Source organism: Diceros bicornis, chromosome 10 (genome assembly GCF_020826845.1).
Source record: "Diceros bicornis minor isolate mBicDic1 chromosome 10, mDicBic1.mat.cur, whole genome shotgun sequence".
Lineage (NCBI taxonomy): Eukaryota > Metazoa > Chordata > Mammalia > Perissodactyla > Rhinocerotidae > Diceros > Diceros bicornis.
The window spans coordinates 51238617-51262198 of record NC_080749.1 but is presented as its reverse complement, the minus strand read 5'-3'; the positions used below and the strand labels follow the sequence as shown (position 1 = coordinate 51262198).

The following is a 23582-nucleotide window of genomic DNA, read 5'->3' as shown; positions in this document are numbered from 1 at the left end:
TAAAGCTCCGGGATCAGATAACATAGAAGTATTTTTGCTTATCATGGGTTTTTTAAAAAATATAACTTATTAAAAATCCTTTCTTAAATAGCACCTTTCTAGGGGCTCAAATAGGTTACAACAAAGATTTTTAAAATGCAATTTACTGAATTAAAGACAAACAATAACTAATTTAAAATATATGACAGATTATACAGTTTGGGCACTCAAGACTCAATTATCCCTAAGCTGGGTTTGTGGTCAAAGTCTCTAAGGAATCAATCCCCCTGGATTATAATATCTATTACTTTTATCATCAGGAAAAAAAAATTTGTAAAGATTCCACTGTGGATATTCGTTTCAAGACATTCCAGTCTTATAATCATTATCCTATTCATTATGCAAACAGCTACCACAATGCCAAATTTATCATTTCTGTATTAATCAATAATGGGAAATATTACGTTAAGCGTTGCTCTGCTCAGTACAAATAGCATTGAGTAGCTACTGGGTTTACCAACAAGCTACGTTGGTAAGAGAGTTGACACTATCATGACAAATATTAAAGTACAAAACAATCTAGATGCTACTATTAATTGGAATTCTGAAATTTCTTTTCAAATGAGGCAGGTTTTGTGTTTGCTGTATGTTCAATATTTTATTTGGAAGAGAAATTACAGAATAAAAGGCCACACAACACAAAAATAGCAATATACAACACACAGAATTCTAAATGGACTTTGGATATCTTCAGTGGTTAACTCTGTAAGCTGTCAAATTTTGCAACTTTTTACTATATATGGCAATGTTATACATGCCAAGTTAAACTAATGTCAACAGTAATGGTATAAAGCCACCTGAATAGAAAGAAACCAGAGTAATAAACATGCTATAGCTTACTGCGATACATATATAGAAAGATGCATTTTCTTGCCATTTGAAACTCACAGCTATGAAAGAGAAGTCAGTTTAAGTTAAAAAACAAAACAAGCATGCAGAGTTAACACTCAACTCTATATAGGTGAGTGGCCAAAAGAGAAATTTTGGAAGTTAGTGTGTCAACAGCAACAATTTTCAGAATCTAACTTAAAAGACCTGCACAAGTGGTGTATTTTATTTCATTTTAGAGAAGGGTAATAATGCTAATAATAATAAAACAATGTTCCCCAAAAGCAAAAGTTTCATTTCTTCAGACCAAAAGTGACACAGAATTGAGAATTACAATCTGATCTTCCAAGGTATAGTTCTTGTCAGATGCTGTATGACAGCAAGTCAAGCTCAATCAGTACATCAACTGAAAAAAATATTCAACTATTTTTATAGACAGTTAAGTAAAACAAAACTAGACAGGAAAAATATTAGTATGAAACAAGCTACGGGTGGAACTCTAAAGAATAACATATGAAGTGCAATATAAATAAATATTTATCTATTTTAAAGCACAAATTACTATAAAATCAAAAGTGATGATTTAAGATCTCAAATTAGGATCCTGCTTCGGTGTAATTAAAAGCTGCTGCTGCAAGCCTCTATTATAAATGCAATCAGAAAATCTATACAAGATTTCTTCTACCTAGTGGCTTCTGAAGTTACTTTAATCATGAGAAACACAAGTTCTTATCACAATGTATTCCAACAATCAGTTTACTCTTGTTTCCAACTGGCCAATCACACAAATTAGGGTGTAGAAAAGCAAGTTTGCTATTGGCTGATTGTTGCAACACAAAAATTCATACATGAAATAGTTAAACACAGCACACAGTATTACACCAAAGTGTTTTTCTCATTTCAAGTTTATTAAAACTTTAGCAGTACAAATTATCCAGGTTGCAGATTATCAAAAGATCAACTCAATAAAGTCCACGTTAAAAAAAAAAAAAAGGGACAAACATAAAACAACTCAAAAACAATGAAAAGAGGAAAACATAAAGGAGATTCATGAGCAAGTCTCTAAAACTTAAAATTTGAGACAGAATGGAAATAAGAAGTTTACACAACTCACTCATCCACTTTTATCTTCATCTGTTCCAGGGCTTGATTCATGATCAAATTTTTTATTTTTATCATGTATGTGGTCATTTCCTTGACCTTTTGATTTTTGGTTTTCTTTTTCCACTGAGGATCTTGTCTTGTCATCCTCCTTATTTTTCACCGTGGAGAACTTTAATTCATTGTCCTGACTACTTTGTTTTATTTTTGAGAATGGACTTTGATCTCTATCAGCCTTTTTTTCCCTGTTATTATTTGAGCTATTATGATCACGATTTTTAGAGTACATTCTCTTTTCACCCTCAGAATTTTCTTTTCTGTGTGAACTCTTACTTTCTTGGTTTCTATATTTTTCTTTGTTTCTGCTTTGACTTTCTTCTCTCTCTGAGCTCCGTGAATCTCTCCTCCTCCTCCTCCTATCTTTACTTCTTGATCTTCCTGGTGTTGCTCTTCTCTCTCGGCTTCGTGACCTTCCTCTTCTCCTGTACTCCTGTTCTCTGTACCTATGGTACTCCTTGCTTCTGCTGCGATCTCGGTCATGGCTTCTGGATCGCACTCTTCTGCTCCTGTCCCTACTTCTGCTTCGTTCCCTTGTTCTACTATTATAACTGTGTTTGCCTTTAGTTATATCACGTTCTCTACTCCTAGACTGTGCACGTCTATCCTTTTCCTTACTTTTATTATGATCATGCTCATTACTTTTTGATTCTAACTGTTTAGACTTCTCTTTACTTCTACTCCTTTCCTGATCTTTTCCTTTAGAATCAGACTTTTCTTTTTCTTTAACATTCTCATGATCCCTTTCTTTACTCCTTGACCTCACCCTCTTTTCTTCATGTCTATTATGCTTTGTATCTCTTTCCTTACTCTTTGATTTCTCTTTGCTCTTACTCCTACTTTTAGATTTGGCCCTTTTCTTCACCTTATTTTTATTATATTTATCATCTTTTTCTGAATTTCTTCTAATGTCTCTCTCTTTGCTGTTAGATTTATGATCTTTAACTTTCTTTTCCTTTTCACTTTTTCTGTTTGGACTCTCAGACACATGTCTGTGATCAGTTATTTTTTTCTCTTTTACTCTAACTGGGCTTCTTTGATTTTCTTTTATTTCATTTAACTCACTCCTAAAAAATAAGGAAAACAAAGAAGATTTTTGGAAATTTGATTAAGAATAGGACAGTGTCCATTATTAACTAAAATGACACTCTATATTCCTTAAGACATTCAGAAACAATTGAAATGGCTATAAATAAAATAACTTTATGTACAATAGTAAAAAAAAATATATATATCTTACTTATCCCCTTTGATCCATCTTTCACCACTTGACACCCTCATTCTTTGAGCTCTCTGCATCTCTTGCCTCCAATGTGGAGGAGTCTCACTACGTCTGAAACGATCCCTTGATCTGGATCTGGAAGGAGTTCGATAACGCTTAAGAAAAATAAAAAGGGGAAAAAATTAACATATAAAAGCATTACACCAACAGCTAAAGAGTATACACTTCTAGGTCCAAATAAAATGTCTGATATTTCTATACCCTCTAAAATAACTAAAATTTTCCAATTTTCAGGTAGGAAATCAATGAGGCGGAAATACTTTAAATAGCCATACTATAAGTTCCAAATAAGAAGCATTAACTACAGAAACTCTAGCCAACCATGTCTTCTGCATGCAAGAATCTTATTTAAGTGATGCTAGAGTATAACAGGTACAGGAACCCTTCCAAGTTGCCAAGCTCCAATCCGGAAGTATACATTCTTGATGTTTCAAAGCAAACATTTTCCATATTATGAGAAAAAACTGAGTAAATGCATAGATACATACTTATTCAACCAATATTTACTCAGTTCTCAGGATGTCCAACCACTCTACCACATACTGAGGAAACATTAGAGAGCCAAGACATATCTGATTTTGCTTTCTTGGAACTTATATTGTACAGGGTTAGGAGAAGACATCAACAGACATATAATCACAGATATTAAGCATATATGCAGCTACAATTAGAATGAGTGTAAAAGGAGAAGTAAAAGGTGCTCAGAGAATATAAAGAGGTTTGACCTAGTATGGAGAAAGGGTGCAAACAGTTAAATGACAATTAAAAGCTGAGAACTAGGGCCAGCCCTGTGGCTTAGCAGTTAAGTGCGCGCGCTTCGCTACTGGTGGCCCGGGTTCGGATCCCGGGCGCGCACCTACGCACCGCTTCTCCGGCCATGCTGGGGCCGCGTCCCACATACAGCAACTGGAAGGATGTGCAACTATGACATACTATCTACTGGTGCTTTGGCGGGGGGGGGGGAAGGAGGAGGATTGGCAATAGATGTTAGCTCAGAGCCGGTCTTCCTCAGCAAAAAGAGGAGGATTAACATAGATGTTAGCTCAGGGCTGATCTTCCTCACAAAAAATAAAATAAAATAAAATAAAACTGTTAAAAAAAAAAAACCTGAGAACTAAAGAATATGTATAAAGAGTTACCTAGGCAAGGGTGAGGAAAAGGAGGTAAAAGGGGGTGAGGAAGAACATGTGAGGCATAAGAAACACCATGTTTGAAGGTCCTGAGACAGGAAGAAACAGAGCATGTTTTAGAAATGATCAGAAGATAGATCACAGGCCGGCCCTGTGGCTTAGCAGTTAAGTGCGCGTACTCTGCTACTGGCGGCCTGGGTTCGGATCCCGGGCACGCACTGACACACCGCTTCTCTGGCCATGCTGAGGCCAGGTCCCACATACAGCAACTGGAAGGATGTGCAGCTATAACATACAACTATCTGCTGGGGCTTTGGGGGAAAATATAAATAAATAAAATTAAAAAAAAAAAAGAAGATAGATCAATCTGCAAGGGAAAGTAGTAATAGATAATACTGAAGAGGCAAGCAGGAACTAGATTCTGTGAGGTCTTATAGGCCACAGTAATAATTTTGGATTTATCCTAAGATCAACGGCAAGGTACAATCAGATTTTCATTTTTTAAATGATCATTCTGGAGACTGTTTAGAGAAAGAATTACATCAGAGATTCTCAAAGTGCGGTCTAGGGATCCCAAGACTCAGGGGATCTCTGAGATCAAAATTATTTTCATAATATCACCTTATTATCCTTTTTCACTTTCATTCTTTCATTATCACACAGAGGAACTTTTCAGACTACATGACATGTTTTGATGTCTTTGCTTTCACAGCTAATGGAATGTGTGCTTATATATTCTCATGTTTTAAATATTTTTCAGTTTTAAGTTCTAAAATAGTACATATCGATAGCTATAACCCACAAACCACACAAACAAAAGCTCTTTTGGGTCCTCAATAATTTTTAAGAGTGTGAAGAAATCCTAAGACAAAAAAGTTTGAGAATTGACATGAGAACAGTTAGGAAGCCATTTATACTTCAGAGAATATACAATGGTAAATTGAATTAAGATGACAGGAGTGGGGCTTGAAAGAACCAATGGATTTCAGAGTATTTAGGAGGTAGAACTGACAGAATTTGGTGATTAAGATATGTAAGGTAGGAGAGAAAGGAGAAAAACAAAATGATTCTTGGGCTTCAGGTTTAAGTAACTGTACAGGTGGTGGTGCCTGTCACTGAGAGGAAGAACCTAAAGGAGAATCAGATCTGAAGAGGAAGTACTTTTGCTCAATATTATATATGCTAAGTTTGAGGTGGCTATTAGGCAAGTAAATGACTGTCAAGTTAAGTCTTTGGTGCCAGAAGATGAGATGAAAATTTAACAGTTATCAGCATACAGGTAACCACTGAAGCCATGGGAATGAGATTGCCCAAGGAGCAGCATATGTAGAGTGAGACGAGTTGGTACCTTGAGGTACTACAATAAAAAAAGGTCAGGTAGAAGAGTTATGAATTGGCATTGGAAATTCAAGATAGAATGGCCAGAGAGATAGGAAGAAAATACAATGGAAGCAAAGGGGAAAGTGTATTAAAGGAGGGAGATTAAGTATAACAAAGACTGAAAGGATCCACTAGATTTTGTGACATGGAGCTGACCATACAGCAAATGCTGTTTTCAGAAGAAAGGTAGAAGACAAACTGAAATGGTTGAGGCATGAGTAGGAAGTGAAGAAATAATATATTAAATATAGCCAAGTTTCTAAAAAGTTTTGAAAACAGAAGAAGATATTTAAATTCTGATGGGGAGAATCCAGTATAAATAAAGAGAATGAAATATAAGAATAGGATTAATTCTTATTTATTAATTGTTAACAAGAGTTGAGGTATAGTGGTCAGGAAGTAACAAGGGAGCACCAAGAAAGACCTTGATCTCATTTTATACCACATACATATAAAATCCATTAACATCCCATGGATTGTCAGTTTGGAAGTACCACCACAAAGAAGTTACTACAAAAAGAGAACACACAATTCAATATCCACATCTACTCTAAATTTTAGTTCCTTATATGTAAAACAATATTTAAGAAACACTCTAAAATTATTTAAGATAAATGTGATACCATTAAGACTTCTGGAAAAAAGAACCACCTACCCTTGGTCCTCTTCCTTTAATTTTCCTGCCAGACCTAGTAACTAAAAGTCGCCTCTGGTATGAAGCAGGCTGGGAGTTAGGTGGATTACTAGAAGAAAGCAAATGGGAAATTAAAACACATTATTTTATAAAAATGAATCTGGAGAATATAGCTTTACTTGTAAATTTCAAATCTTATATATCAGTGGTTCCAATCAGGAATGTCATCAATTCATAGTAGGTAACTGGAAAAGTATGGGAACATTTTTTCAACTATCAATGACTAGAGAGTGCTACTGGTACCTAGTGCCCAAGTCAGGAATGCTAAAATTTTGTAATGCGTGAGGATGAAGGACTATTCTGCCCCAAAAGTCTGACTGTGTCCTGTTGAGAGACACTGTTATATAATCATTACTACAATGAAGTTAACTTGATAGTGTTAAGGAAAATCAACACAGAAGAGCTCAGAGTAGGCTATATGCTGTTGAGAAAACAATTTTAAAACTATCTTAATTCCAAAGTACCTTATTATCCTACAAGCAGTTGTTCATTGGTGATAAAACTATAGAGAAATGTAATTAATGTGAATTAAAACAGAGACAAGCCGGTCTGATTTAGCAAAACGTTTATATCCTAGTTTACACCAAAAAGGGAAGTTATTTGTTTTCAAATAATAATGAGTTAATATTTAATTAGCACCAACAATATCCATGTAAGTGGTATTTGAAAAGTTCATTCTAAAATAGTTCAAACATTTTCTCTTTAATATTTGTTTCCTTAGAAATATCCTTTCCTAATACTTACAGAAAAATAAACTCAATCCAATCCATCAAAATTGCCCCCAAGTTTCAAATAACTAAGACTTATTTTTATATTTTTACTATATTGTGCAAGTATAGGTGGATTGCTCAAAACTTTATTACTTTTATGTTATAACAACATATTTCTGATCATAACAGAAAGACTTTTTCTTCTATTTTTGGACATTATTAAATGATTCATTAAGAACTAACAGAACTACTAATACTAATAATGTGGATTTATGTAGAAAAATTTTCAAAGTACTTGAATGTGATATCAATTTTCCGTATCACAATATTATAAGTGAGGCAAGGAAAACAGCATCTTTTCCTATTAGATAAATTGAAAAATCAAGGTTCTCAGTTAAAAGTTAAAGGAGCTTTGCTAACATTATCCTATAAAAAAGATTTCAATCTTGAGACGAAGTAACCAATTAAATCTTGTCTAAAATATGTAAAAACGTCTTTAAAAAAAGAAAAGTTCTAAGTAAAGAGTGCAGGGCACTCTACAAGATATACGCATTCACATACCACTCTCTCTCTCTCTCTCGCTCTCTGTTTTTCCTTTCTTTTTCATCAGCTTTAGGAGGACTTTTCCTCATTAGGAATCTATTTTCAGGTATAGGAGGGATCTCTTCTGGACGGACAGTAGACTGGGGCTGTGCTTCAAGATTTTCAGCTTCACTTCCACTAGATGCGCTTAATAGAAACACACAAAACAAGCTCCATTTAGTTATTATGTACCTACTCCAAACTTCCAATTGTTGCTATTTCTTTCCTTTGTAAGATGTCACAATATATACACTATCCCATCCGCCCAAAAGATGCAATTACTTGAAGGAATGAAGGGAAAATCTTCCTTCATTTCTCTGACAAACTAGCTAACAACCATCCAAAACCCAAAACCAAATGCTTCCGTTATCACATTCTCAAAAAATATTTTCCAGTAAAATGGATCTAAAATATGAAACTCTGTAGGCAATGTACTCTGACAAATTTAAAACACTTTAAAATGTAGGTTAAGAAATGTAGTTAAAAAATTAGTTGCTTTAGAGACATCAGGCATATAAAGATGAGTTTTAGTACAAACAGATTATTTCAGACAAAACGTAAGAGAAAATAAATATGCTGACATTATCTGCTTTTCACCTTTATGCTATCATAGGAGCAAAGGAAATAAAGGAGAAAAAAGCAAGAGAGACTGCTATAGAAAATAAGGGAAACAACTATTGGTTTCCTGTAATTCTCACTAATCCTATATTCCTCCCATAAAACCAAAAGTATCATTTCATAGAGTTCAAACAAAATGAACTAAATGGTTAGCTGAAAAATGGAGATGAACGTACCCAAATTTAATCTATAGACTGCAGAATATCATAATAGTCCGATACTTGATGCTATGAAATATTTCTCACTATTTTAATGTTCCCATATAATTGATCCAAAATCCAAACAGATTTATTTATAAACAGAAGAGAATTAGAATATAAAGTTAGCATTAATAAAAGTAAAATTAAGGGCCGGCCCCGTGGCTTAGAGGTTAAGTGCGCGCGCTCCGCTGCTGGCGGCCCGGGTTCGGATCTCGGGCGCGCACCGACGCACCGCTTCTCCGGCCATGCTGAAGCCGCGTCCCACATACAGCAACTAGAAGGATGTGCAGCTATGACAGACAGCTATCTACTGGGGCTTTGGGGGAAAAATAAATAAATAAAATCTTTAAAAAATAAATAAATAAATAAATAAATGTAAAATTAAGACCTTTTCTTGCTTTTCTTTCGCTTCTTCTTTTCTTTCTTGTGTTTTCGGGAATTTTTCCTATGTTTCTTTTTTCTTTTTTTTGATTTCTCTTCAGAAGCACTTTCAGAATCAGAAGAATCAGAAGAGGATTGAGAATCACTTGAGCTATCTGAGTCACTGGAGGAGGATGAGGAGGATGATGATTTATGCCTTTTCTTTTCTTCTTTCTTAGCTTTAACAAAAAAAAGGTTTTGGTCAACACTTTGTAGACAAACTTTATAAGTGGAAATTTAGATTTTCCGCAAATTCTCACTAAGTCCAGTATTTAATACTTAGCTCATCCAGCTATTTGAACTGAGGACAGTTGGGAAAAGAGGAAAGGAGTCAAGAGTCAGGATTAGGATCCGAATCTCCAGATTCATCAGTCAGAGCTGTATCTATTAAGCCAAAGAATTCTGGAAAATAGGTAAGTCTAAAACATTAAACTAAGTTTTTAGGAAACATTTGAATAACATAGTTCTTAAAAGCACATTGTAACATTTAAGAGTCCAGATTCTAATCTTGTAGTTTTTGACTTTTTCTCTTATTATCAAGATTGGAGGTAGAACTGGAGGAGGAAAATAACAGAAAAAAATACGTTGAATGAATGTGGAAAGATAAGAAACACGATTCCATTGGCATGGGCTTATGTTTCAACGCCTGAACATTCCTCTAATGACTAAGAAATTTAGCTTGAGTTAAAGAGCAGACTTACAACAGAGAGTAGTCATTTGCCAATGATTAATAGTTGTTTTGGGGTCTACACAAAAAGTAATTTCAAGTTGAAATTTTATTTTGAGTTAAAGAAGTAATAATTTTAAAAGGAGTCCAAAAACTCAAATGCTTTGAGGACTAGGCAACTAACACAAATAAGTGAAGTTAACCAGGTGTAATACAACAGGAATTGGGGAAAGATATGACAAACTGGATAGAGCTTGACCTATCTACAGGTATTCTAATTCAAATAACGGTGGACTTAAAGAAGCGAATTCAGGCCAAAGATGGGATAACACTGATATACAGAAAACTACAATAAACTGAAACACATCCAATGTATTAGAATCTATCAGTTCATAATGATATTGGTAAATAAAATATAAAGCATTCATCCTGCTTTTCCTATATGAACTGTATCACTGGCTAAGCAAATCGTACATGAAGGGAAGAGGCTTTTATCAAAAGTATTCCAGGAATAAATGAAGAAGGAATTATAGAGTTAGAATATCATCATTTTGCAAACTTCTAATGAGGCACTGACCACCAATGGCTGTTACAGAGCACAAAGACAACCTGTCCTATGTGACTTGTGCTCCCATCAAATAAAAAAAAAAAATGAAAACTGCATCTGATCAATTTTCTAGACCTAACTACAAAGTTAAATGAAATAGAAGCACAGAACGAACATATTACGTAATACAAAGACACAATCAGTAAAATCCAGTGTATGCAATAATAAGAAACACTACAGGACAAATGACCTAGCCTGTTCAACAAATAAATCTCAAGGAAACACAAAAGGAGATGGTGGGCAATCCATTAAAAACAAAACCAAAAAAACTTACAAAGACCAACCCCAATGTTTGAACCTTATTTGGATTCATATTCAAACATTAAAAAATTAACATTAAGGAAACACTGATGTCAGGATTTTAGACATTTAGGAATATGTGTGTATACATATGTGCGCATATGATTATGGTATTGGTTTTTTTAAAGTCATCTTTTAGAGATAAATAATGAGATATTTATCAATAAAACATTATACCTAGAATTTGCTTCAAAATAACAAGAAATGGAGAACTGGCCAGGGATACGTGAAACAATTGGCCACGAATTAATTGTTGAAGCTGGGTAATGAATATGGTGTTCTGTTATACAATTTCAATCACTTCTGTATATGTTAATGAAAAAATCAAGAGGGCTACCCCCGTGGCTGAGTGGTTCAAGTTCCTCGCACTCTGCTTCAGCAGCGTGAGTTCAGATCCTGGGCGCAGACCTACATCACTCACCAGCCATGCTGTGGCGGCGTCCCACATACAAAATAGAGGAAGACTGGCACAGATGTTAGCTCAGGGCTTGTCTTGTTCAAGCAAAAAAAAAAAAAAATCAAGAGGACAAAGAAAATATATCTTTTTACTGACTGTTGGCCGTATGCAGACCTTAAATGACAGAGTTAATAGCTGGTCTATAACCTTTTAGGCTCAGGAACACCTGAAGATTTGGCACTTGGCCAAATCATTCTTGAAACTCGTGACTCAGAATTTATAGGAGTGTATTAAATCCAAGATAAATGAGAATCTGGCTGAAGTTACTATGTACTTGACCAAGGACTTGTGGTTCACTGTCAACATTACTTTTCCAGTACTAATGAGATGCTGTTGCACTGGAGAATGGGAACAAGGTATAAAAGCTGAAGGGACCCCACAGGTAATGATTTCATTGAACTAAAGTAGTCCTTCCTTACCCAGTCGTGTTCCTCAGGACCGTGAACATCATCAAGTATGAGATGCCTGGGACATATGCAAGCTCTGCCTGGAAGACATGAGATCTCTACTATGCTGTTGCTGTACAAGTCGCGCTGTACAGTATCGCCCTGACCTGTATCCTTTCTTGAAGGTAAATAAACTGAGTGCTGAGTGAAACCTATCTTGTCTCATGAGTCCAAATGTTAATCAGAACCCAAGACACTGTTGCAGGTGAGGCAGAGTGGGTATGGAAACATGTAGTTTGTACAAACTGAAACATCTACTTATATATACTAAATACCTGAGGGATATGTGGGGAGGGGGCAGCAGCAGGGCAATCAGACATAAGAAAATAAATTCATAATGAATATGAGTAACTCTAAATAAAAATATCTGAGACCACATAACAGGCAAGCAAAATAAAAATATTCCACATAAGCACAAAATACAGCTGTTAAAATTACTTGACAAAACATAGTAATGTTTTACCCCAAGATTAACAAAGCTTATTTACCAGCTCCAACTTATATTTATTTAATTAATTATTTATTTTTTTTGTGGAGAAGATTAGCCCTGAGCTAACAACTGTTGCTAATCTTCCTCTTTTTGCTTGAGGAAGATGGTCCCTGAGCTAACATCGTGCCAATCTTCCTCTATTTTGTATATGGGATGCCGCCAGAAGGATGGCTTGATGAGCCGTATGCACGTCCACACCCAGGATCCGAACCCACGAACCCTGGGCTGCTGAAGTGGAGCATGCGAACTTAATCACTACGTCATGGGCTGGCCCCCAACTTATTTTACACTGGGATTCTTTCCTATGAGAAATATATTGCTGTCGGTTTTTTAAAAAAGCAAGCCCACTCTCCCCACCAAATGTATTAAATATACTTCAAATGACCACTATTTAGTTTACATATCACTTTCCAGAAAATATTTGAATGAAGCAAAGTATCACAACAATATGAAAGGCCAGAAAGAGATTTATAACTATTTTTATAGCAATATAATTTGCCTGAGTATCAGATAACATCAATTATAAAAGGAAAATAAACTGTGTTTCAGGAAAGATGCCTTGGAAGAGAGCTTAGAAAGCTCTAAGTTTGAAAAGGTTCCCCCTTTTGATGTTTGTCAATATTATTTTATAGTGAAATTTAATTCGCATGCCCGTTTCCTATGAATCTGCTCAGGAAAAAAAGAGAAAATGACTGAGAAAGCAGCAGCAGTTAAAGAAGAGTAAAAAGGCAAAAACTAGAGACAGGACAATATCAAAATAAGTTCTAACAGAATGTAGCTTGAGTTTCAAAATCTGTGTTAACCTAAATTTAATAAAATGATTCAGGCAAATTGTGAATCTGACTGAAATTTTTTCCTTCTCAGATCAACAAGTATATGAACAGTATATAAATATACACTCAACATGATGCCAGGACATGGAGAGAAAAGAACTGTAGAGTAATGGGGAAGTTCCAGAGGAAACTTTATAAGACGTGCACCCTGCCCTCACAGAGTTTACAATCTATTTGGAAAATAAGATCAAGTGTGAATTCAACAGCAAGCACCATCAAGAAATATACATAGAAGAGATAAATTTTCTAGAAACTCTGACTATAAATTGTAAGTGGATTTAGAAGTGAGTATGGTCAATAAGGACAAGAGTAAAGTAAAAAGGCTTTACAGAAGTACAGTCAGTTCTGCTGTTACACAACATATGTGTTCCTGTAAATCACTGTGCTATGAAAAACTGCACAATAAAAACCACATGGCTTATGGGAAAAATGGGGTTAGGGGCACAAAACTCAAAAACTTCACCAGTGACACGTTAACAAAAAAAAAGATAGGAAACTAATAAAAATGGCAGCCGAGTTTTACACATGTTAAATGGTTAAGAAATACATAAATAGGACAATAAATATGGCACTTTATTTTGAAAAATGACCTGGGGTTTGCTTGTGGAAGTGAATGTCAGAAGGGCTGCAGCTTGTGAGTTACTGTGACATAGTGGAAGGAGGGTGATCTGAAATCAGATGGAAAGTTTTAGCAGCAGATTATGCTTAGGTGTGGCTCATAACACAAATGATGAACTGAGGTAGCTTAGATGTTTGAGGTGTGTGCATGTGTGATTTTTGTGTATTCCTATGAAGCTGTTCAGCTGGGTATGGTTTTCTGCATTCGCTTAGTATTTCTTGTAGACGAGATCATGCATAATAGGCAAAGGTGAAATTGGTGTTATGCTCAAACTGTTTTCTAATCTATCAACTGAATGGGACAAATGCATATTTTCAAAACAGCAGTACAGCAGAACTGAGTATATTAGGTTTTGAAATAGGCACAGGAAAAAGTAGTGGGGAGTAATATCTGTAGAGAACTTACAAAGTGCTAATAAGCGTTGAACAAAGTTCTTTTTAGGTGTAATTTAAGGATGAGTAGATCTCAGATTTTAAATGGGAAGATTTTACATAAGGTGAAAAACTTGAAGAAAGGAACAGAGCAATCTTGAACAAGACAGAATAGATTCATCTCTCCCTATCTTCCTGCTAAGTATAAGTAGAAACCCTAGACATAATATAAAAAACAAACATAAGATTCTGATCTCTTAAAGGTAGAATGAAGGCAGAGTGGCCAGGGATCTCTGGATTTGAGGATGACATGGTGGTTTTCAATTTGTCTCCCATATATACTAAATTTCATGCTGGAGAAGCCTGCAACTCAGAAATGCCAATGGGCACAGATTTTTTAAAGCCCCCAGAAAAGCCTGCTTTCTTCAGACAAAGGACTGGGAAAAGGATGGTTTAGCAGGACAAAAAAACTGGGACCAATACCTGCCCTTTGTTGTTAGCACTGCCAAGTCGATTCCGATTCCTAGCAATCCTGTATGCAGCACAGCAGAACCCTGCCCAGTCTTTTGTGCCATCCTCTCACCTTCCGGCACTATATCAGATAATACTCTGCTGCTATTCATAGGGTTTTCATGGCCAATTTTTTCAGAAGTGGATGACCAGGTCCTTCTTCCTAGTCTGTCTTAGCCTGGAAACTCTGCTGAAATCTGTCCTCCATGGGTGACCCTGCTGGTGTTTGAAATACTGGTGGCATAGCTTTCAGCATCACGGCAACACACAGCTGCCACAGTATGTCGACCAACAGATGGGTGGTGTGGTTCCCTGACTGGGAAGTGAACCCAGGCCACCGTGGTGAAAGCGCCGAATCTTAACCACTAGACCACCAAATACCTGTCCTATTCCAAACAAATACCAAGGGAAAAAAAAGGTTCACTCACTCCCTCTTGGCTATGTCAGCAGAGACAAAGTAGAGAACTTGGATTTCCAACACACATGGCGCCACCCCCCCGTCCCCCTGGCTGATAGAAAGCAGTGTTCCCCCTTCCCTTGCCATAGTGATGTCAGTGGAGACAAAGGTGGAAACCTGGGCTTCAACTCCCTTCCCTGCACTGGCAGGTGACATGGATTTAGGAGAGAAGGGAGCTAGAGAAAGGGATTCTTTAAACTTATATATGAAGTCTTGGGCAGACCCCCAAGTGAAACTGACCAGAACTAATACGGCAAAAGGTCTGAGAATTAAACTACAGTGTTGGGCCAGCCAGGTGGCATAGCGGTTAAGTGCATACGCTCTGCTTTGGCGGCCTAGGGTTCGCAGGTTCAGATCCTGGGCATACACCGACACACCGCTTGTTGAAACATGCTGTGGTGGCATCCCATATAAAGTAGAGGAAGATGGGCACGGATGTTAGCCCAGGGCCAATCTTCCTTAGCAAAAAGAGGAGGATTGGCATTGGATGTTAGCTCAGGGCTGATCTTCCTCACAAAAAAAAAAAAAAAAAACAACAACTACAGTGTTGAATAACATCCAGGTTTTCAGACACGCCCCTGGGTAGCACACAAATGAAGACCAGAATAGCACTGCAAGGGCTCTGAAAATTGAATTATCATTGAAACTACAGCCCACAAAAGTAGGCCAGGACCTACATGCTAAACCTAAATAAGGTGACCCTCTGCTAACAAAATATAAACAGAATCCAGTCTCATAAGATATAATAGCCAAAATGTCCAGGATACAATTAAAAAAAAAAAATCACTAATAATACCAAGAACCAGGAAAATCACAACTTAAGTGAGAAGACAATCAACAGATGCCTACAGGGCCAGCCCCGTGGCTTGGCGGTTAAGTGTGCGCGCTCCGCTACTCGCGGACCAGGTTCAGATCCCAGGCGTGCACCGAGGCACTGCTTCTCCGGCCATGCTGACGCCGCGTCCCACATGCAGCAACTACAAGGATGTGCAACTATGACGTACAACTATCTGCTGGGGCTTTGGGGAAAAAAAGGAGGAGGACTGGCAATAGATGTTAGCTCAGAGCCGGTCTTCCTCAGCAAAAAGAGGAGGATTAGCATGGATGTTAGCTCAGGGCTGATCTTCCTCACACACACACAAAACAACAACAACAAAAAAGATGCCTACACCCAGAAGACTCAGATACTGGAATTAATTGACAAGGATTTTAAAGAAGCCATCTTAAAAATGCTTCCACAAGCAATTACTAACACTCTAAACAAATGAAAAAAAGTGAAAAATCTCAGAAAAAAAGAAGATATACAGTAACAAATGGAAATTTTAGAACTGAAAAATAAAATAATACAATAACCAAAATAAAAACCTCACTAAACATGCTCAATAGCAGAGTGGAGATGACAGTGGAAAGTGTCAGTGAACCAGAAGACAGACCAGAAGAAATTACCCAATCTGAACATAAAATATAACAAACAAAAAATGAGCAGAGCCTCAAAGACCTGTGGGACAACAAACAAAAGATCTAACATTTGTGTTATCAGAATCACAGTAGGAAAAGAAGTTTGAAACTGAAAAAATTAAAAAAAAAAATAATAACGGCAGAAAATTTCCTACATTTGGCCCAAAGTACACAACTACAGATTCAAGAAGCTAAGCTAACCTCAAACAGGATAAACTTTTTTTTTTTTGAAGATTTTATTTATTTATTTTTCCCCCCAAAGCCCCAGTAGATAGTTGTATGTCATAGCTGCACATCCTTCTAGTTGCTGTATGTGGGACTCGGCCTCAGGATGGACGGAGAAGTGGTGCCTCTGTGCGCGCCCGGGATCCGAACCCGGGCCACCAGCATTGGAGCGCGTGCACTTAACCACCAAGCCACGGGGCCAGCCCAAACAGGATAAACTTTAAGTAACTGACACCAAGACACATCAAAATCAAAGTTCTAAAAACTAATGACAGGGGCCGGCCCTGTGGCGTAGCGGTTAAGTGTGCGCACTCCACTGCTGGCAGCCCAGGTTCGGATCCCAGGTGCACACTGAGGCACTGCTTGTCAGGCCATGCTGCGGCGGCGTCCCATATAAAGTGGAGGAAGATGGGCACAGATGTTAGCCCAGGGCCAGTCTTCCTCAGCAAAAAGAGGAGGATTGGCAACAGATGTTAGCTCAGGGCTGATCTTCCTCAAAATAAACAAATAAATAAATAATAAAAATAAAAACTAACGACAAAGGAAAAAAATACCAAAAACAGCTAGAGAGTAACAATACATTACCTATAAGGGAACAATGATTTGAATGACAACAGACTTCTCACTTGAAACCACAGAGGCAGAAGGAAGTGGCATAACACTTTTTTATGTGCTTAAAGGACTGTCAACCAAGAATTCTACACCCAGTGAAAATAACTATCATGAACGAAAGCAAAATAAAGATGTTTTCAGGAAACTAAGATAATTTTTTGCCAGCAGATCTACCCTTAAAAAAACGGCTAAAGGAAGTTCTTTAAACAGAAAAGAAATAACAGGAGGAGGCTTGGAATTTCAGAAAAGAACAACAATAGAACGGGTAAAAATAGGGGGTAAAGGAATTAACAATCAGTTCATATAAAAATAAATACAAATGGCTCTTAATAACATCAAATACCTTAGAGAAATGCTAATTAACACTAGCTTTTTAAAAACCTATTATTAGGCTGGGAAAGATTAAAGAGTTTGATAATATGTGGTTTTGCAAAGGGTATAGGGAATTTTTTCCTATATTCTAGTGGCAGTGTGTACCAAATTATAAATGCATGACCCCTACAATCTGTTAATTCCATTTCTAGGAATTTATCCTATATGACCAACATTCACATACATGTAGAATGATACACAAAATGTGGAAACAGGAACCGCTGGGTAAAAAGGAAAAAGAGACTTTTCACTCACTATCATTTTATGCTTTCTAAATTTTGAACCAAATGAATGTATTAAATTAAAAAACTGAACAAATTTAAAAACTTCTAAGTATGACACGTTTTCACTCCATCCTCCAAAAAACTGCACTTTCTGCCTCACCACTTACACAAAATTTATTTCAAAGTACCTTTAAAAGCATATAAGTACCCTGAAGATAAAATGCAACAGTACTAAAAGCAAAACCACAGTAAATTAAGAATCATAATGGACGAAAATGAATTACAAAGAGTAACACTTTCAACTCTTGGGCCATTTCTGGTTAGTTTATTTTAGATTATGTAGTTTGCTTATTACTATGTAAATGAATTTCCCAAACCTGTTCACTGACCTTTTTTGGGGGGTGGGGTAGGGTGTGGTATAATTTTACTAATTAGGTATTGACTTTACAAGTATGATATATTAAAAAACAAACTCTATAACATTTTACTTGTAAAAATCTAAGGTAATAAATGCTAATAGTTTTTTATTTGAGATCTATAGATTTTATACCAATGAATTTCACGTGAAACCTTCATATTGAAGGAAATTTCTGGACCATCATCAAAATAAGATTTGAAATAAAGAATAGAACTATTTTTAAAATAGGTTTCCTTTAGATATTCTCATTTTATATTACTGGTCTCTTCTAAACAGTTTCTAAGTTTAGCATCCCACTATTTTCCAGTAAAAGTGCCATCACCACAATTCTTAATTCCAGAAGGACACTGAAATGGGACCCTGTTACCATAGATATGAGTTTCTGGTGTTCTTCTCCACTGACACTTGAGTACAAGATTCACCAGCTGCTTCCTCTACTGTGCTCTTCTTTCTGTACTGCCAGGCAATCTGTTTCCTCCCACATCTATGTAAAATTTCTGCCCATATAACTATTTATTGTGATGTTGCCACAACTCAGCACTTGTGTTTCTGTATACTCTGTAATATAGCAATGGCCGTCTCTTGTTGTACGGTCAAGGTGGACAGACTTCTCTTTAACAAATGCAGTGAACTCTGAAGAGACCAGCATGACCTGAGGTCATGCCAACTCCTGAAAAAGCAGGAAGTACTTAATCAAGGTAGTGGTTTCACTCTGGCGGTCTGTGTTCTATTCTCCACTCTGCCTCCTGACAGCCTCTAGGGAATGCAGTTTTTATTAGCCTCCAGTGTTCTATGTTTGCATCTGTTGGAAGGTTCTTCTCTGACTGTGAACCTCCTCAGGCACATTCAAACAGCTACAAAAAGCAGAATTTCCAATCTCGCAATAGCCAATGGAGAGAGGCCCAAGAAGATTGCCCAGACTCACCAAGACCATATACAGGTGGGCCCAGACAGTCAGATTTCTTCAGAAGTCTTTTTGTTTTCTTTCAGGAAGTTAGAAAAAGAAAAAAAAAGGATTCTGTATTTATTTCTTTTTAAACTGAGGTGTAAATCTCTCAAACAAGGTTTTTAATATAAGGATGATGAACACCACAGTGTTGCACAACGTTTTTGACTGTTTTCAATTTAAAATTGTAACGAGGCCATCAAGCTTATAAACTGGATATGAGACACAGCTCTGCCTAAAAAAAGATTATATAGATGCATGACAAAATCCATTCTGACCAATGTTCTGAATGGTAACTGAAGGACTGTAGGGTAATAGGTGCTAAACTTTGTGATCTCAAACACAAAGATCTTTTCCTTTTTCCACAGTGTGATCCAGAACAAAGTACACACGGAAGGTATGGCTCAAAACAAATCTGACCTCAGGAACTCCTGGACAGACGCTAATAAAGAGCCAGATCTTCCCCAACTGCTGAAACCGATAAGGGCAAGGTATGCTTCCTTAGCATGAGTTTGAAGAACACATACTAGGACACTATATCAACTTTCAGCACAACTTTCCGGCTGGCTACAATGGCCTGGGCAAAATTAGCATTTATCTCCTCAGGTGAAATACATTATAAAGACATAATATATAAAGAGTGACATCCATTCACTTTCTCATCCTTACAGCAAATACTCAAACACTGACCTTTCAGTACCAAAAGAATCTTTACACCAAATAAATAGAGTCTATGATAACTGTTTATGGTTTAAAAGTGAGCTTTTTTTATTACTTCAATTTCTTTCCAAACATATAAACCACACAGCATCCTTAATTTTTATAAGCAGAGAACAGATCCTAACACAAGAGACCTTAAAAACTACAAAATATAAGGAAAAAAACCCCCCAAAAAACTAGCTGTTAAGAATAAAAGATGAAGACTTTCTAGACAATGTGGAAAGAAGTAAAGCTTTAAACCAAAATATTCCAATTGTACCAACAAGTCTGAAGAATTAAATATCAGTAGGTTCAAAGTCTAAAATTTGGAAACATTAATATACAGATTGCTTTTTAGTTTTTATTTAAAAAAAGGTAAGATACTCAACAACACCTCATTCTTTACTGAATCATCATGAACACAAGGCATACATTATACCTCTTGCCCGTAAATAAGGATGGAAAGCTGGATTCACGCACACCAAGAAATTATATAAACAGTCCCATTATGAGCTGCAGCATATTCCTGCAATGGTTTACAAGGTATATATTTGATATGACAGAGAAGAAAATAAAATCATCAGAATCAAAATGGAATGCAGAGACAGAAAACTAAAAATAAACCTTCTCTATGATCATCCTAGGTGTTTTTAAATTAAAACAAAATGTGCAAATTTCTAAATGTTACAGATTTGTATACAAATCAGTATCCCTGAAACTTGAGAACAGAATGTTCTACATAGGACAATTCTAAAAGGAACGTTAAAGACTTGAATGAGTTAGCAACACATAATGGAAAAAGCTCTAGATCCGGAGCTAGCAAACTTGAGTTTGAGGCATAGTTCCCTGATGTGGTAAAAAAAAAAAAAAAAAAAAGATCTCCTAGACTATCTTCATCTGTAAAATGGGGGAAATAACATTATAGGGTTATTGTGAGGATCATAAAATATTACAGATGATTCTCATATTTGTTAACCATGAAAAACTAAGTATTGACATTATTACTCCCTAGACGAGTAAGAATAGAAAGAATAAAGTCATTAAACTATTATTGCTTTCTCTACAGGTTTGAAGGTAATCTTTCCCATTATTTTTAGAGTGTCAGAACCAATATCCATAATAAATGGTAGCAGTTACAAGTTGCACATATAATATAAAGGCTTAAAATATCACTTAAAGTTCTTACCATTTCAGATAATATCTTATCAAATTAATTAATCATGTTAACCTCAAATGTTCTGGTCTAAGTAAAAGAAGCTTCTCAAACATGCCAGATGCTTCTAATCTAAGCAGTGCATGAAAGAGACATAATTTATTCCCCTAAAGTTTCTGAGTCTATATTACTCTCTTCAATTAGCATCCTCCTCCCACTGTCTCTTTTCCTAGAAGAGTATTTTTTTACCATTCTATTTAGACAACTACAGTTAAAAAAACAACAAAACCAAAAAAGTGGAAGCAGAAGGACAAATTATCACAAATAACAAGGAAAAGCGGTTGAGTGGTAAATGAACAAAGTATGAAGATAAAACACACGTAAAAAACACAGAAATATATTTAAAAACACAAAAACCTGATATTTATATTCACTTTAGTGTGGATTTCATGCCAACTATTTAGAGTGTCTCTGCTTCTTTTGTATGCATAAGAATTATCAGAAATATGTATTTGTTCTTACCTTTAGATTTGGGAATTAGCTCTCCACAACTGAGTATCCGCACCTCAGCAAATGGTTTGCTAGCTGCATCTGTTTTCTGGTTTTCTATCTCTCTCACAACTTCTTGACCAGAAATCACTTGGCCAAAAACAACATGATGCCTAAAGAGTCAAGTAAAGACGATTAAATAAAAGCTTCTTTTTTAATATTAATTTAAAGTAGCTCATAAAATAAATTAAAATAATCTTTACCCATCTAAATGAGGAGTTGGTTTCGTTGTTCTTTTGGAAGTCATCAGATAGAAGAATAAAAACAAAGTCAGAGAAAAACAAAGTTAGCATCTCTAAAAAGGAAAAGAAAATAATTGCATTGGAAACAAAGTTGCAAACAAAGAAATCATATGCTGTTTCAACATAACAGAATCTTATTACATTAACCTTAAGTATAACACAATGCAAGATGCTTTCCACAATGTATTTTTAAAAACTTGTTCTTTTTATAAAAACAGCTACTCACTGGTGAAAACTACATGTAATTAAAGTTAACACTTTAGAGCCGGCCCTGTGGCTTAGCGTTTAAGTGCTCGCGCTCCGCTGCTGGGGGCCCGGGTTCGGATCCCGGGTGCGCACCGACGCACCGTTTCTCCGGCCATGCTGAGGCCGCGTCCCACATACAGCAACTAGAAGGATGTGCAACTACGACATACAACTATCTACTGGGGCTTTGGGGGAAAATAAACAAATAAAAAAAAAATTATTAAAGTTAACACTTTGGTGTTATTTCTATCCAACCATATCTCTTGCATATGAGTGGGTTCTTACTGAATATTCATGGTTGTATAATGTTCTACTCTATGGACATACCATAATTTATCAAACCATTCCACAGTTCACAGGTTTAAAACTAGTGCTTTTCAATTTTAACATTTTCAAGTTAAAGCACAGGTCATATTCTGGTAGCTCTCACAAATGTTTTGTTGAACCTGAACAGAAATGGTCCATATAGTTTTTATAAATTTTTTAATTAGCTGCCAACATTTAAAATTTTGGATACTTTTACATAAAGATTTCAGACCTTTTTGGAACCCTGGAAGATGTGACACCTGGCACGTGTCAATAATTGGTCAGGCTGAGTATTCCCGTCTTTTTTAATACTGGGATTAATAGTTTAGTTTCTTGTCCCAGTTGGCTTTCTTGCTTAGGTCACTTGCCTAAGACCTGTAGGCCTTTGAGTTTGTTATCGCTGACATAAAGTAAACTTTACAGCGAAGAAGGAGATCTCGATTAAAACTTTGGATAAAACCCAAAATAAGCAAGAAGTCCTTTTTTGAAAATGAAGTAATTTTTAAAATCCCGTTTTTTCCTCCATATCAACCTTAAATCCTTGTAGTTAAGAAGGCTGCTTATTTGAGTAGGCATGAAGACATAATGGTACAACAGATTGAAGATGGGCATTGTATAAGATTTATTATTTTTAAAAATCTTATCAAAAAAAGCATTACATATTTGGAAGAAGAAATACAATTTAAGCTAATCTTTGGTTAAAGCACATACAATACTACTGAAAAAAATTCTAACATGTACATGTATTTTTAAAAGTTCATTTTAAAAATCTAATAACCTGTAATTGTTTTCTCACTGTAACAGCTATGCTCACCTGAACTTGCTAAAACCTAGAAATGTAAAAACCTAGGTGTACCCCATATATGTATTTGTATTACATGTTACATTCAGTGTGTACTGCAGCTACATACTCACCCCGATTCCATATCTGCACGTTTGCTTGCTCACTAGAATTTATTTGTAACACCTAAACCAATACTCGCAGTGCTTTCATGGTCATTTTCAGATTGGTGAAAAAGTGTGTTGATGAGGATGTGGAAAACATGCAACCCTTGCACAGCGCTGGTGGGAATGTAAAATGATGCAACCACTGTGGAAAACAGTTTGGTGGTTCCTCAAAGAGCTAACCATAGAATTACCATATAATCCAGCAATTCCACTCCTAGGTATATATACAGAATAACTGAAAACAAAGACTCAACAATGTTCACTGCATTATTCACAATAGCCAAAAGGGTGGAGCAACCCATATGCCCACCAACAGATGAATACAGATAAACAAAACGTGATATGTACATATAATGGAGTGATATTCAGCCATAAAAAAGAATGAA

The 23582-nt window shown here is 36.1% G+C and overlaps 1 protein-coding gene across 5 annotated transcripts in view; it reads right to left on the bottom strand.

The window, feature by feature from the left end:
* Positions 1 to 1754: 1754 nt before the first annotated feature.
* The window catches only part of PPIG (peptidylprolyl isomerase G), a 41181-nt gene continuing 19353 nt past the window's right edge, over positions 1755 to 23582 (bottom strand). For all 5 annotated transcript variants that reach the window (XM_058549211.1, XM_058549208.1, XM_058549212.1 and 2 more), the window contains exons 8-14: positions 21658 to 21687; positions 21428 to 21567; positions 9010 to 9220; positions 7783 to 7950; positions 6473 to 6560; positions 3266 to 3402; positions 1755 to 3092 (exon numbers count right to left, since the gene is read on the bottom strand). In XM_058549211.1, the coding sequence (XP_058405194.1) occupies positions 1982 to 3092; positions 3266 to 3402; positions 6473 to 6560; positions 7783 to 7950; positions 9010 to 9220; positions 21428 to 21567; positions 21658 to 21687 (1885 nt within the window). In that variant the 3' untranslated portion in view covers positions 1755 to 1981. The remainder of the gene's footprint in view (positions 3093 to 3265; positions 3403 to 6472; positions 6561 to 7782; positions 7951 to 9009; positions 9221 to 21427; positions 21568 to 21657; positions 21688 to 23582) is intronic.